The sequence below is a fragment of the Hippopotamus amphibius genome, chromosome 2, assembly GCF_030028045.1.
Source record: "Hippopotamus amphibius kiboko isolate mHipAmp2 chromosome 2, mHipAmp2.hap2, whole genome shotgun sequence".
Taxonomy (NCBI): domain Eukaryota; kingdom Metazoa; phylum Chordata; class Mammalia; order Artiodactyla; family Hippopotamidae; genus Hippopotamus; species Hippopotamus amphibius.
In genome coordinates this window covers 109,431,343-109,447,174 of record NC_080187.1, presented here as the reverse complement: position 1 = coordinate 109,447,174, position 15,832 = coordinate 109,431,343, and the positions used below count along the sequence as shown (strand labels likewise).

At 39.3% G+C, this 15,832-nt stretch overlaps 1 protein-coding gene across 2 annotated transcripts in view; it reads right to left on the bottom strand.

Moving 5' to 3' along the window:
* The window catches only part of SPOCK3 (SPARC (osteonectin), cwcv and kazal like domains proteoglycan 3), a 426,984-nt gene that overhangs the window by 135,127 nt on the left and 276,025 nt on the right, over positions 1-15,832 (bottom strand). For both annotated transcript variants that reach the window (XM_057722257.1, XM_057722256.1), the window contains one exon: positions 11,120-11,243. In XM_057722257.1, coding sequence (XP_057578240.1) covers positions 11,120-11,243 — 124 coding nt within the window. The remainder of the gene's footprint in view (positions 1-11,119; positions 11,244-15,832) is intronic.

The window sequence follows — 15,832 nt, the reverse complement described above, 5'->3', positions numbered from 1 at the left end:
TCTCAGCCATCCTGGGAGGGGGATGGATGCCACCAGGAGTGTCATTTGGAAAAATATAGGACAGACGGAACAGGCTGCTTTCAAGCTTTCACTCCAAAAACAAGGAGCAGAGTGAATTATTCTAACTCAGTTGGGACAACAAAGCCCTCCCAGTGGGCTGGACGGCACATGTGATGCCCTGTCAGCCTGAACAAGGTAGGTCTCGCCTACAGGGCACAGCAGTTTTAACAACACTTTCTTTCCAGGACACCCTGCACATTACTGGGAATGGAAACCAAGCACGAACTTGCCTCTGTCCTAAAAAAATGGTGATCGGCTCCTCCTGGGTGGTATGAGACTGTCACTTGCTTTAGGAAACTTGCCACCAGTAGATGCTGTAGCCTTCAGGTACCCGAGGAGCTCTCTCTGCAGGGAAAGGACCTTGCGTACTCAGTTCCAGGTGACTTACCTGACCTATCCCTAGAAGCCTCTTTCAGGAAGTTCTCTCCCGAACAGGAGGGATCCAATTAGAAAAGCTGATATAAAAACTGTCAATGACGGACTTTCCTCGTGGCACAGTGGTTAAGAATCCTCCTGCCAATGCAGGGGACATGGGTTCAAGCCCTTGTCTGGGAAGATCCCACATGCCGCAGAGCAACTAAACCCGTGCGCCACAGCTCCTGAGGCTGCGCTCTAGAGCCCGCAGGTCACAACTACTGAAGCCTGCATGCCTAGAGCCTGTGCTCCACAATAAGAGAAGCCACCATGTGAGACGCCTGTGCACCAAAACAAAGAGTTGCCACCACTCTCTGCAATTAGAGAAAGCCTGTGCTCAGCAACGAAGACCCCACACATCCAATAAATAAATAAATTAAAAAAAAAACTGTGACTGATTTCAGGTGAGGTAATCAACGACACCACATTGCTCCTGGAAGGCATGTACATCAGTTTCATGACTGACCACTGGATGACATCACTGTCCTAGAGGCCTCCTCGGCCGGGTGAGGTCTACACAGTCACTAGTACATCCTGCTGTCCCTGGGTTAAATCCTCAGGCCAAGTGGAGGGACAAAGATGGACACCTGAGGCAAAAGCCACCTGGATGTCTAAGGCAGACCTTGGGGGTCTGCAGGGTTTCTTGGGGAGACAAGGCCGGGGACCCTGGACAGGGGAGCAGTCAGCACTGCAAACAGGCTGGTCTCACCCTTCTGCTTGCATCGCCCTTGTTGTCAGCCTTCGCTCGATGCTGCCTGAGGAAAACTGATCGGGTTTGGTCGCTGCACTGTTGACCGTGTGGACTGGAGTGGTTGATGGAGAGACGTACTCACAGGAGAATTCTCAGGACAAGAAGATGTGGACCGAGGGTGGATACCATTAGGAGGCAGTTCTGCTGGATCACGCATAGTTCTGCACTCTTCCCATCAGAGGCACGGACAGTTTGTTCTGTGCGGGGATGTTTGTGTAGCAGTCTTGGAAGAGATTTTCTCCTGAAGTACTTGCTTTTCATTATCTTGCAATGTTGTAAGTGTGCTTTTCCACTGTTTTCTGAATCCCGTTAATCCTGCTTACATCATCTTTGTTGGCGTAACGGTTTAATATTTTTGGCAAGCAATAAGGCATTTTTACCTGGCTGGATTTTATTCTGACAATCAGTCATTTCTTCTTACTTTTCTTACCTGGAACGTTGTAGTTCTTGTATTTGTAGGACTCATGCTCTTCAACATTTCTGGATAAATTTTCAATGTCTCAACATTTTCTCCACATTATTTCTGGCTTCTCTTTCTGTATCTCAGATTAGATTTACTTATCTCTTCTCATTCTGGTCTCTATCCCCTATTACCCTTTTCAGCTAATTTTTCTGAAATATTTTCTGAAATATATTGGTCATTTTTCTGAAGGATACATACAGATGTGTATTTACATAAACACACAAATATACACACATGCATATTATGTTTGTGTACATGACAACCTATTACTTTTGTTACATATATTTTGTTTTATACACATGCACGTATTATCACATACATGCATACACTGTAGTTCACTAACTCTCTTCATCTAATGTTGAATCCATCCATCTAATTTTTAATTAAGTGATTATATTTTCAATGGAATATGTCATATTTGGTTATGTTGTAAATCTAATATTTTCTGAAACTATGTTGGTCTTTCTGTATTTTTTGACACCACTTTACATCTTTAAACATTTCACACGTTAAATATATTTCCTATAGTGCTCTGTTTTCTTTAGCTGGTAGTTCTGATATTTAAGTGTTGAAACCTGCCTGGTTTTGTTTTTACACTCCTCACTCCTCACCTGTTGGCTTGTCTCATTTAGTTTGTTTTATTCATATTAGTGTGTTTCTTCTACTCATAATAATGATTGGTGTGTGAGCCAAGAGTTGGCAGGATACCATTTGGAGAATCCTTAGGAGTCAGGATTTCTGGTACTTTTCTACAGAGAGAACTGATGTTGGGATTTCCAGCTGTCGGGAGTACTGAGTATACGGAATCCCTGAAATTCTATTCAACACCCTGGGGCTTCCCCAACCTCTGCTCAGAGGTCATAAAATCCAAAACCACAGATCCCTGAGAGAACAGGTTAAAAGGTATAAATACAGTACCATAATAATGGTTTTCTTACCCAATAATGATATTTTTTTTTTGCCCACCAGTTTCTATATTAGAGTTTAATTACCTCCTCGTTTCAGCAGGCTTTTGTTTAACTGGCTTGCTTCAGATGCCAGGACATCCTTAATCCATTGTCCATTCACAGAACTGGACCAGTTTCCTCGGTGGAGAGCATTTAAGTGGAGGGAGATAAAAGACACTGAAGCACACAGTGACCACAGAGCAGAAGCAGGGAGACGGTGGGAGATCTGAAATCTGCCCGTGTGTTCACTGAAAGGGTATGACAGCCACACACCACTGTGTTTATTCCATAATTTACATGATTATAAATGTACACACATATAAGTAGATATTATATAGGGCATACTTGACTTTTCTTTGCCTAGAAAAATGATTTCTCACTGTGTTAATATTAACATCACATTCCCATATGAATGTTATCCACCTTACTATTAATAAATCATTAATATGCATAAAATACACACCATACTATATTACACTAAGATTTATTACATACTATTTCGTATCATTCCTACTTTTATTTGTAGCCACATTAGTATCAGCCTTGCTGTTTACCAGCCCTGTGACCTTATGAATATTTTTAAAATCTTTGTGCTTCAGATTCCTTATCTTTTTAAAACATTAGTGTTTTGTGTCTCATAGTGTTGTTTGAGGAATAATTCACATGTAAATTAATACATTACATTGGTTAATAAATGCATTAATACAGTAACTCAGAGCAATGAGTAACATACACTAGGCAGTCACCAAGTATCAGCTTTCTTTTTTTTAATTTATTTTATTATTTATTTATTGGCTTCATTATGTCTTCAATCCTGCACGTGGGCTCTCTCTAGTTGCAGTGAGCAGGGGCTACTCTTTGTTGCAGTGCACAGGCTTCTCATTGCGGTGGCTTCTCTTGTTGCAGAGCACAGGCTCCAAGCACACAGGCTTCAGTAGTTGCAGCATGCAGGCTCAGTAGTTGTGGCACACAGCCTTAGTTGCTCTGAGGCATGTGGGAACTTCCTGGACCAGGGATTGAACTCGTGTCCCCTGCATTGGCAGGCAGATTCTTAACCATCATGCCCCCAGAGAAGTCCCAAGTATCAGCTTTCTAAGAATCTTTTCTCTGCTGGCACGAGTTGTGACTTTGACAAAAGAGATGCAGACACAGCTTTTCGAAAGGTGCCACCAGCACGCTGGTCCTGAACTTGGAGAAACTCGTGGGATATCTCAGCGGGAATGCATTCTACCAACAGGGTAAGAATGGCTCAGTTACCTTTACACGTGGATGCCTCTTTATCTTGTTATAACCTCAGTTTTCGAAGAGCTAGACTATACATGGCCTCTCTAAATCTCTCCTGTTATCTCTCATGATTCTTTCTTCTTAATAAAGTGATGAAGAACTGATGTTACTAAGGACATCACCAGGGTAAAACCCAGGCCTGACAAGTGCATCTGCAGGAGCTCGCTGGCCCTTCCACACCCAGAACAGCACAGGGTTCACTGTGCACTTAAGCTGATCCCGATCCTGTTACTTTCCAGCTTCAGGTTTGCTCTGTGCCTCTTTTTCCTTATCTAATGACTGCGGATCACCATGGAATCTGTCTTCTAGGGTTGTTTTAAATATCAAGTGAGCACACAAAATATTTACAACATGACTTGACATAGCTGCTCAATTACTTTAGCAATTCCTGCCAACACGACTTTCACAGCCAAAGCTACTACATGCCGACAACTACGCTTATTACACTTCCCTTAGAGAACATGTATATTTAAGCATACTCTACATTTTTAAAGATTTCTGGAGAAACTGTCTGCTTAGAAATGCAAACCCTGTGGAGTATTTACAAAATACAAAATCCCTCTCATCAAAAAGGCAAAAATTATATTATCTAAGGAACCGCAGAGATTCCACTGGTGAACATAAGCATTGTTCTTCCATTTTTAATAGATGGTAACACAAAATATAGACTCTGACACTGCATGTTCTATTCTATGAGGGCTGCAGAGAACCTGGTTGACATACGAGACCCACATGTAACTTCATACCTAATGGTAAAATATGGAAAACTTTCTCCTAAATTTGGATTAAGGCAAAGAGGTACACTGAACATTGTACTGGAAGGCTTAAGCAGAACATCAAAGCAAGAAAAAGAAAAAATGCATAAAAAGAAGGAAAGGAAGAAATAAATCTGCCTTTATTAATAGAGGGTGACTATATATGTAGAAAATCCTGGCACAGCTAAAAAACACTGCTAAAAATAAGTGAATTTAGCAAGGTGTCAATTCAATATACAGTGTAAGCATAGAAAAATTAGTTATATGACAATACACTACCAAGCAATCAAAAATAAAAGTCATAATTAAGTTTATAGTAGCATTAATAAAAATAAATTACTTAGCAATATATTTAACAAAAACATTATGGACCTCTATGCCACAAACTACAAGTCATTAATTAACTTTAACAAAATGAGGAGATATACCTACTGTGTGGATTTGAAGGTTTAATACTGTTATCCATCTCCTCAATTGTATCTATCGATTCGACAAAATCTGAATGATTATTCTAGCTGTTTTTTTGCAGAAATTGACAAACTGATTCTAAAATCCATATGGAAATGCAAAGGGCAGATGCCAAAGCAGCACTGAAAGGGTGGAATGAAGTGAGACTTACAGCACTTGAACTCAAAACTTAACATAAAGATACAGCAAATAGGTCGTACAGCTCAGCCTAGGGGCAGATGAATAATTCCCTGAGGTGAAACAGACACAGAAACAGACTCACACTTTCAGGACCGCTTCATTTTTTGACAAAGAAACCTAAGCAATTCAATGGGTCAAGAACAACAAATGATGTTTCAATAACTGGCCACTTTGAAGAAATGATATTCACCCCATGTCTCTTACCAAACACAGTCCAATCACCATGTATACACAAACCTGAGAGTTAAAACTTTCAGTCTCCTAATAAAACACAGGAGACTGTCTTCTGCAAGAAGTTATAACCACAGAAAACTGATGAATTAGGCTTCCGTAACACACAAAAATCTCTAAAAATACAATTTAAAGAAATGGCTCTGAAACCACAGGCTTCAAACCAGTGAGAAATAAGCAACTCTAAACTTAAAAGACATATATTGCCATCTTTACTTAGTGACTCAAATGAATGTAATCATCACATTTATGATGTGTAGTAACTACAAAAAGGTGAAGGGCAATTAATTTTTTAAAAAGTGTTTCTGCACCAAGTTCCTATTTTAAAAAAGTGAAAGTGATTTAGACAATGGACTCTGGACTGTGTTGAGACATTTGGGACAAATCACTTCCATGCATCAGTGCATCTATAAAGGGGAGAGCAATGAGTTAATATACCCAAAGCATTCACCGTATTAGCTCCAAAAAAGGAGCTAAGTACATGCTTGATCAGTGTAGACACACGTCTATAGGAGATCATGAAGTTCAAGAAGTTCAATGTAGTGATAAGTTCATGCGTCACTGCACCGCACTGCAACATCAATGCACAGGTTACAGCAGATGTCAGACAAGAGGCAGGCACTGGGCTGGGCCTCACAGCTGAGCTGTGGCATCAGAACTTGATGTCCAACTGAGAGGCAGCATAGCTGGGCCTCCGTGTCCTGGGGCAAGGCACCTGGGTCCTGGCTAAGCCTCTGCCCAAAGGTGCGGTGGTTGCTGCACAGTCAGGACCGTTGGGGATTTGAGAACAAAACAAAGCAGAAAATGATAAGGGACTCAACACTGCCAAATGCTTCATTTCCATCTAATAAGGAAAGAGTATTGGAATAATCACTGAATTGGGTATTTTCTGAATTGCCGGTAAATATTGTCAGTCTTGGTGAAGCTGTGGGAGGAGCTTCCAGTGTGACCTGAGTGATTGGCAAGGCAGAAAGTGCAACAAGTAATAAAAACTGTGGGGCAAAACCCAGATTTAGATTTTACTGATGATCGATAATTCCAAGACAAATGTGTGAAACAGATATACCTTTGCCAAATTTCAATTTTCTTCAGGAATTACACTAAAAATAATTAAAGAAATTAATAAAATTGTGAAACCTCTATAATGTCTATGGAGTTTGGTGAAAGACCATTTTAACACACAGTCACTCACACAAAAGGTTATAATTTCAAAAATACATCAATATATCAATGTAGAGACTAGTGAAAACTGTCCTAAATCGTTCAATGCATATAACTCGAGAGTCTTGAACAGGCCAGGAAAGCAAGCCTACATCTTTGTTAAGGCTACAGAGAAGCATAAAATAATCTATGAAGCAAAGTGCTGGGGACGGAGATGCAGGTGTTTCAGGTACCAACAGAGATTAAAGCCTTAACCTTCAAAAACACAGCATCCCAAGCCAAAAGCCAAATCAAGCCAAGTTGAAAAGCAGTTCAAAGAGAAACAGTGCACATCTATTTCTGACTGTCGATCTTCCAAAATAAAATTATCTCAGCTCAGACAAAGTGTTCAGAGGAAGAAAGACAGTACAGTTAATTACCAAATACTAATAGGAGAACGTTGAAAGTTAAAATGGAATTTTCTCAAATTGCAACAAAAAGTAAATGCTTCCGCTTCAAGTGCTAATTATGTTACTGTTCTGTTTTATTAAAAACAAGAACAACAACTGTTATATTTAAGAATTCAAAAGCAATACACTGAAGGGATGCAACAGTGGTTTTCAACCATGCCTGCACATAAAAGTCACCTGGGGAGCTTTTAACATATAGATTCCCAGGGCCCATCCCAAACCAATTTAAGTAGCATCTCTGCAGCTGGTGTCAGGAACTGCAGAATAAGATGGATAAGCTATTTATAGTTTCCTCAGCACGCGCACACACACACACACACACACAATTTCCTATATGGACCATTATTTAGTTCAGCTCTCAAGCACTGCATGACTAAATATGAGAGAAAAGGATCAAATACCACCCAGCGTGTTGTGCCTGGGGAGTTTATATTACAGACACTCAGCTGAGCTCTAGAACATTAGTATTATTTGCTGACTTCTGCTCAGCAGGTGTAGTGTACAATGTACACAAGTCAGTGACAAACATGCCCCAGTTCTAACATAGATGCTACGCTGGAGAACAATTCCTGGTTTCACTGCAGCTCGGCAGTACAATCCAAATAGACTTCGCCTGAAGGAAGAAACAGAGACCTTCTTTTGTGTCAGTTTCAGGAATGATTACCTCTCAAGCAGCCTTGAACAGACTTATATTTTTATTTTTCAGCTACTGCTGAATTCGAAAAAATTCAGAAAACATCGATTCTTCTGAAAAGAATGATTAAGTAGGCTTCTAAAATCAATCCATCGCTTTTTTTTTTAACAGGAAATAAATTAGATAACATCACCAAAACACTTTTTATGAAAATCATGAGTCCCAATATTTCTCCAAATAAATCTGTTTTTCCATAGTTACACATCTGTGCCTTCATCTTTTCTGTATGCATTTTAAAACCACTCCACTGAGGACTGCTAGACAAGCTGACACTTTCAGAGCTTTAAAGCTAATAAGATAATTATTCAAAGTTGGTTCCTTTGCATAATGAGGGGCACTTTCCAAGATTAAATCGTTATGCCCTTAGACTAAAGTTTCCTTTGGAAACCTTCTGATAACTGTCTTTCTTCCCCAACCCCCAGCTCCTGCACCTACTATGCTTTGTAACCTCTCCTCCAATTACGTTGTATGGCAGAATATAATTTATAACTTCCTTTCTATAAATTGAGCTGAAGGTAATGAGGAAATATCGTGGTTCTCACACAGAACCTATAGGGGTATTATTTGTAGTAGTAAAACCAAACCCAACCAAACAAAAACCCTGTCTGTCAATGCAGGGTGTCCAGAATGCAGAGAGATGGTAAGGAGACTTGGATGTAGGGTCCCTCACTCTGGACTGGAGGGCCTGGCTCAGGATCACTCAGCTCCAAGCAAGGAGCTCCCCAGGCTACATGGAGCTTAGGATGTGGAGCTCGACCTTACTGTGAGTGCAAGTGCCTACGAGCCCCCAAAGCTGTTTACATCTGCCCTGTCAGGATTTGCTTGGTCTATGGACAAAGCTCAGTGACCAAGAACTAGAAGAAAGGTCCCATAACTCCTGCACCTGCTTTATTTATTCTGTTGTTCACATGACAAGATGACCTTCTCCAGAAGGCACTGGCCTCTGCAGTCTTTGTTCAAGATGCCTACATAGCCAAGGGCAATACCTGTCGCTCAGAAAAAAAAGTTGAGGCCTTCATTTAAACTTAAATCCCGCGAACTTCTAAAAAGTGTTAGAAGAGTTTAATCTGGGTTTCTCCTGGGCTAAGATCTCTATTTAGTTTTCATTATTTTATACAGTTCTGCCTGTTGTCAGTGCAGACACTTAAGACTAGGATTGGTGATCAAAAGTAGAAAAATCACAAAGTCAATTAGAAGCAACAGAAATGAGGACTGATGTTTAGGGTGACTAAAAACTCATGTTCATTTGAACCACATTCTTTTTATGTCTTTTGATACAAACAAGGTATGTATTGAGAGTGAGACATAGCTAAATAAACATGAAATTAATAATTCAAAGATGGATTATTTAGAATCGTTTTATTGACAATATCAATAAGGGAGTAGGATTTGTAAGCTGGGGCTTCACCACAGTGGGAAAGCCCATGGAATTGTGAATCCACATGAATTAGTCTTCTTACAGCAGGAGTATTCAGTCCTGAGTGGGAGATTAAAATCATCAAACAAAGCCTCCCAGGTGGTCTCAACCGGTGGAAACAAACCTCTTGTGATTGTACCTCTGTGTCCTGTGACAATACATTGTCAGAGAACAGATCATGTCAAGAGGGCCCCAGAGAGGAAGGTGGTGGCCTAACGCTGGTCCTCTAGGGAGGATGACACCCTCCCCTGTACTAACACACATAGGCCCGCGGCAGCCACATTCCTGATGCTGAGAAAGACACAGGTGCCCCCAAGCTGGACGCCAGGAACGACTTCACTCTCTCTCTTGACTCAACCTGTTCAACCATCGATGTTCATCAGGTAAAATTAGGACTCAAACTGCCTTCCCAAGGAGCTCCCGCTACCAGTTTGAATACTCGAATCTGCATCCTTTGTTGTGATTCGATAAATCATCATAATGGTTTCCACAAGGTGAGCTGTGGGATGTGAGAGTATGAGGTGGGTTCCTTCTCCCCAGCGCTGATAGTAGGAATTTCTAAGCTTGCAAACCAGAGGGTCTCTGAGATCGAGGTCGTGTTGAGAGGCTGGGTGACACACTCCTTCTCTCCTGGCAATACCTCCACCTCCACACACACCCTGAACATTGCTGCAAACAGGCTGAAACAGGGTAGCTTCATCCAGTAAGTACTATGCCCCTATTTATTAACTGAATAAAGCTTCCTTGTCCTTGTAAGCCTCTCATCAACTGTAAAAAGCCAGTGGAAGTTTTAGGGAAATGTTTTCTGAGACGAAGTATGGTTCATAAAGTGATATCCACCAAACACAGTGTTCTGAGAGCCAAAAACTTTTGGAATTTACTTTGCTTTAAGCAAAACCAGATATGAACGGAGGTAAGGTTACTTTATAGACTGCGTGGATTGAATTTAACGTGAATATTCACATAGTTTCTTAAAAAGATGTTGATCTGTTTAGTTACAGGGGAAGGTCCCGCTGGGGACACCACTTCATGCACTATATTACCTTTATAAAATACATTTTAGGGAAATCTAAATTCATAAATCCATCTGACCCCAAAGTTTCAGGTAAGAGGTTGTGAGCCATGCTCCTTCCTGTCACATAATCAAAGAAAACTCATTGATGTCATATTACATACAGTTCTTAAAAACTCCTGAACATCTGAACAATATAAAGAGGCAGATTCACGCAGCCGCAGACACTGAATCAGAGAAGACATCAAATCTGGGCTTCAGTGTCCGCTAAATATGTGACAAGTGCTTAATCTTTCTGGGCCTTGTTTTTCCCATTTGTTAAAAGGAATTTGCGGGTCTTAAATGAGATAATATAGGAAATAACATATGAGATAAAAAAGTAATGATATTGACAGATTATAGCTACGCCTGCTGTTATAACTGCTGTTATTATACACATGGTAACGCTTCTGACTGCTCTCATACTAGCAAGAAGGAAACGCTGGTTTTAATATTTGAGGGTTCAGAGTTTTCACAGTCAATATTTCAAACCTGAAAAATTCTGTGTAGGAGCAACAATGTGCATTGAATCATATTCCAAACTAGTGATATTATTCACAGTATTTTTTTTTAATTTTTATTGGAGTACAGTTGCTTTACAATGTAGTGTTAGTCTCCACTGCACAACAAAATGAATCAGCCATACACACACATTATCTTAAAAGTTAAATAAATCAAGCATTTGGATGACTGCACTGGAGAATGAATAGTTTTAGTTACTATTCAACAGTAATGAATACGTACACACGTATATGAATATGTTTATGTTTTATACTAAGTGACTATCGTCTTACCTGAGAAGAGTAGGTACGTCCATCTGAACCACAGACGGGGCTGGTAGAGACCCCCGGGCACGGCTGGCAGGTGGACGCTGGGGGTCCCCTCCACTGCTTATGCCCCACGCCTGCATCTTTCATACTGTTGGAAAAATAAAACAAGGCTACTTAGTGAATTTATTTAAAAAATAAATTTATACCAGCATCATGCCTTTTCTCCACTGTCATCCCAGCTCTTGAAGGTAAATCAGAATCAGTAAACTACATCCTCATTTTCAAAGTATTAATCCACACAGTGTTCTTCTTCATAAATTTTTGTTTCATAATCGAGGTTTTCCTATAATAAGAATATATTCCTTAAAAAGATTCCTCTGGTTACATATAGACTACAGTTACTCTTCATCATATGGACCTGGGGGTCTTAACATGTAGCTGTGAAATGTGTTTTTAACAGCCTCCGAAATGGAAGTAACAGTTGTTCAGCGATAAAAGATTTGCACATCTTGAACCTTCCCAAGGGCCCCCCGAGAAAAGGTATCAGAAAACAGACACCTAATTTGTCCCCGAGGTGCCTGAGAATAAGAGAAGCTTACTTTTAGAGAAAACAGCAACAAGAAATGACACTTTTCCAGCAAAAACCAGTATTTAGAGAGCCCAATTAGCGGGTATGGTGAGAGCCAATCCTCTTATTGTGTGGAAATGACTCAAACAAAATACATCCACCCGGCTTTGATCTGGAATAAAGTGGGAAAACCCATTCTCTTCCATTATCTACTCTTGAATTATTTATTTCTCCACTTTGATTAAACTGCTTCTGCTCGGCCTATTTGTGTGAACGTTCACATAGAAAGGGGCAAAGGTCTTAAAACTGGGGATAAAAACAACAGAGAATCTCTACACAAGCATTTCGCAGGCAGAAGTCCTCCAGTACATCAGCACTGTCTTGTTCATTAAAACTGCTCATGGAGAGTAACTTGATGTCTCTGTCAAGATGAGAAACAAGGTTTTACTAGAAACATTTGCTTCCTTTTGGCTTTTCTCTTTTTTTTTAATGAATAAGTAAAACCTACAAAAAAAGTAATCCCAAAAGACTATGAAGAAGTGTAGTGTGAATCCTCATTATAGGGAAAGACGTTCAGACTAATGTGTTTCAAATGGGCTTCGGGAAAAGGTTTCTCACCCTCTCACACCCCTCACCCCTGCTTCTCCCTCAAAAGATTTTCCTGAAGCCATGAAGCCTATGCTAACTCCAAAAACATTTTCTTCATTTACATTTTCTAAATTCTGCCGAAAGACCACTTTAAAATCTTGTCTGGTCACTGACATCACCTCATAAGAGACGCAAAAGGGAAAATAACCATGCTGATCTTACTGATGAAAAAAATGGGCACAGAATTGTAATGAGAATCCAAACAATGACTGGAAAACCAGGGGCATTATTCTGTACCACATCCAGGCTCATATGTGACAGAGACGGAACAGAGGGAAACAAGAAGCAGAAAATGTTGTACTTGTCTTGTTCTTTCACTCTGTGCAATCAAAACAAGGCATGAAATTATGACATTATTTGCTCTTCAGGTACATTAGGAGAAATGATTACCAAGCACAGGCTTCTAATAGTAAGAAAGTATTTTATGAGAACAACATGTGTTTATCCCTCCTGCTTTGGGATAGGCACGTGTCTCTACACTACGACATACATGTGTCAACACTATGACTCCTTTGAATCCCTTCACTCCCCTTTCCTAAATTTAAAACTCTACTGAAACACGGAAATTAAGATTGTGACATTAATTACTTTCTTCTATAAATAAACATTTTTGATAATAAGGACATCTTTCACACATAATTCAAACTGTAATTATAGCTAGAAGTGAAATTGTTTTAAAAATTGGAAGATTTACTAAAAATTATTAAAATGCAAATGACAAACAGTGAAATTACAATGTACCTGTAAAATAGGTTTGGGCGTAAATATTTTAGTTATCCTTATTCCATTCAAAGCCAACATTGCTGAAGCCTAAATACTTTCAGATTTCTGAGGTACATCAGGGGAGAAGGTATTTTTTATTCAGATTTCATCCTGGTTAGGATTTGTTGAAGTATCATCAACCTTGTAAGCATCATACTAATATTGCTTATATTTGTATCACCATTTTGCTTGAGGTGATGCCAAATTATACCACTCCCTAAACCAGCAGAATATTTACTTATATTTAGTTTAAAATAAATACAACATTAGATGATGATAAATGAACCAGAATTCACGTTTTAATATATTATTCATGCCATACACATAAAGAACAGTGAGTCATGAACTTTTCACTATACTCAGGAAATCCAAAAGAAGCACTTAGTATTTTGTCATTGGAACACAGTCTTTCTAGAAAAGACAAACAGTCTACAAAATTTGAGGTTAAATTTGAAATCTGAAATTCTATATATCATAGATTTTATGTGTTCTTAAATCACCTCAGATCTGAAGAAAATGGTTTATGACATTTTCTGAAGAAAGACACATTACATTCAAGTACAATCAGGGCAGTATAGAGGATGGTCTATCCACGTATATAAATTAAGATTGGAATTACGGTATGAATACAAATGAATTTCTAAAACTGTTATTTGAATAAAAAAGTACCTCTACAAATCCATAAATCAATTAACAATATACTGATAAGAATCACTAGATACAGACAAATAGGACATGTACATTCCTTATTTCAAAAATCGAAATGATTAGAATTGTGAAAATAAGGTTGTTTGTTATATGTGAAAACAAAATGAACAACCTAACAGCAGGTACTTAGGGGCAAATAAACTGTATTGTTAACAGGACTTTAGAAATTCTAGTAACTCTGAACATTTCTCAGGGAAGCCCAAACACGGCTCTGTGTGCGGTTGTGTGGGTGGCACAGCTAGACTACCCACTGGGTGCCCTCAGCCTCCTGAGGGCTCCACCTGTCCAGGTACATGTGGTACGTCTGCTCAGGCTCTTCACCAAGGAAGAGAGTTTTGCATTCCAGAGTCTCTTTTATCAAAGTTATCCTGTGATTCAGAGTTTGTTTGCTTTGGCATCAGGAGTGTTTCTCAGAATGAGTGTTACTCATAATCTTGTCTCAACATATTTGTTCTTAGGAAAATTAGTGCAGTTTATGAGCTATAAACACAATTTTCTAAGATTTAATTAAACATCTATGTATTACGTGTAATACGTAAACATTTTTCAGATTGCTTTTTAATTATATTTTCAAGGCCCTATTTAAGGAAGAGCAAAATGTTTTTACGTGAGAGAGAAAATCCTGGCAGTGAGTGTATAGACTAAGTTGGGCAAAGTCAAGTGCTTGGGAAAAGGTGGAGCTGGCTGAGGCTACCAGGATGGATGCCTGATATCTGTCACAGGAGAACCACCTGCTCTGGGACCCAGCCCCACTTACCAGCAGGATGGCAGCCACCTCACAAGACAGGGCCTGGCAGCCAACCAGGCTGGGGACCAGCCCTGCTTATTAGTGACACCATCCCCTCTACAGAAGGGCCCACGCAGCCCACAAAGGGGCACCCGTAGAGCATACAGCTCTGGTGACAGACAGAATTGTGCAGCTGGCCCTCATATACTTCTCCAAGATCAGGATACATGACCAACCTACCCAATATACAGAAACAAACATGAAGAATTAGGCAAAGGGAGGAGACACAGGAATATATTAGAAAGAGAGTTACAAAATAAAGAGACTTGAACAGGAAACAATGAAATAGAGACCAAAGATACAACAGAAAAGATTAATGAAGCTAAGAGCTATTTTTTGGAAAAAAAAAAAACTGGTAAACATTTAGCCAGACATATCAAGAATCAATGCAACCCCTATCAAAATAACAATGACATTTTCCACAGAACTAGAAAAAATAATTATAAAATTTGTATGGATAATCAAAAGACCCCGAATAGCCACAACAATCTCGAGAAAGAACAGAGCTGGAAGCATCACACTCCCTGACTTCAGACCATACTACAAAGCTACAGTAACCAAAACAGAATGGTACTGGCACAAAAACAGACACATAGAGCAATGGAGCAGAGTAGAGAGCCCAGAAATAAACACTTATATGGTCAATTAATCTACAATTAATGAGGCAAAAATATACAATGGGGAAAAAGCCTCTACAATAAATGGTATTGGGAAAACTGGACAGCTACATGTAAAAGAATCAAACTGGACTACTTTCTCACACCATATACCAAAACAAAATTCAAACTGAATTAAAAACTTACATGTAAGACCTGAAACCATAAAACTCCTAAAAGAAAACATAGGCAGTACATTCCTTGACAGCAGTTTTAACTATATTTTCTTGGATTGTCTACTTAGGCAAAGGAAATAAAAGCAAAAATAAACAAATGGGACTACTTCAAACTAAAAGACTTTTGTACAGTGAAGAAAACTGTCAACAAAATTTTAAAAAACTGACCTACTGAATGGGAGAAGATATTTGCAAACTACATACCTAATAAGGGGTTAAGCATATAGTGTGCAAATATACAAAGAATTCATACACCTCAACACCAAAAACAAGAAAAGCCACCCAATTAAAAAATGGGCAGAGGATCAGTATACAAATTTTTCCAAAGACATATAGATACATGGCCAACAGGCACATGAAAAGATGCTCAACATTACTAATCATCAGGGAAATGCAAATCAAAACCACAATGATATCTCACCTCACACCTGT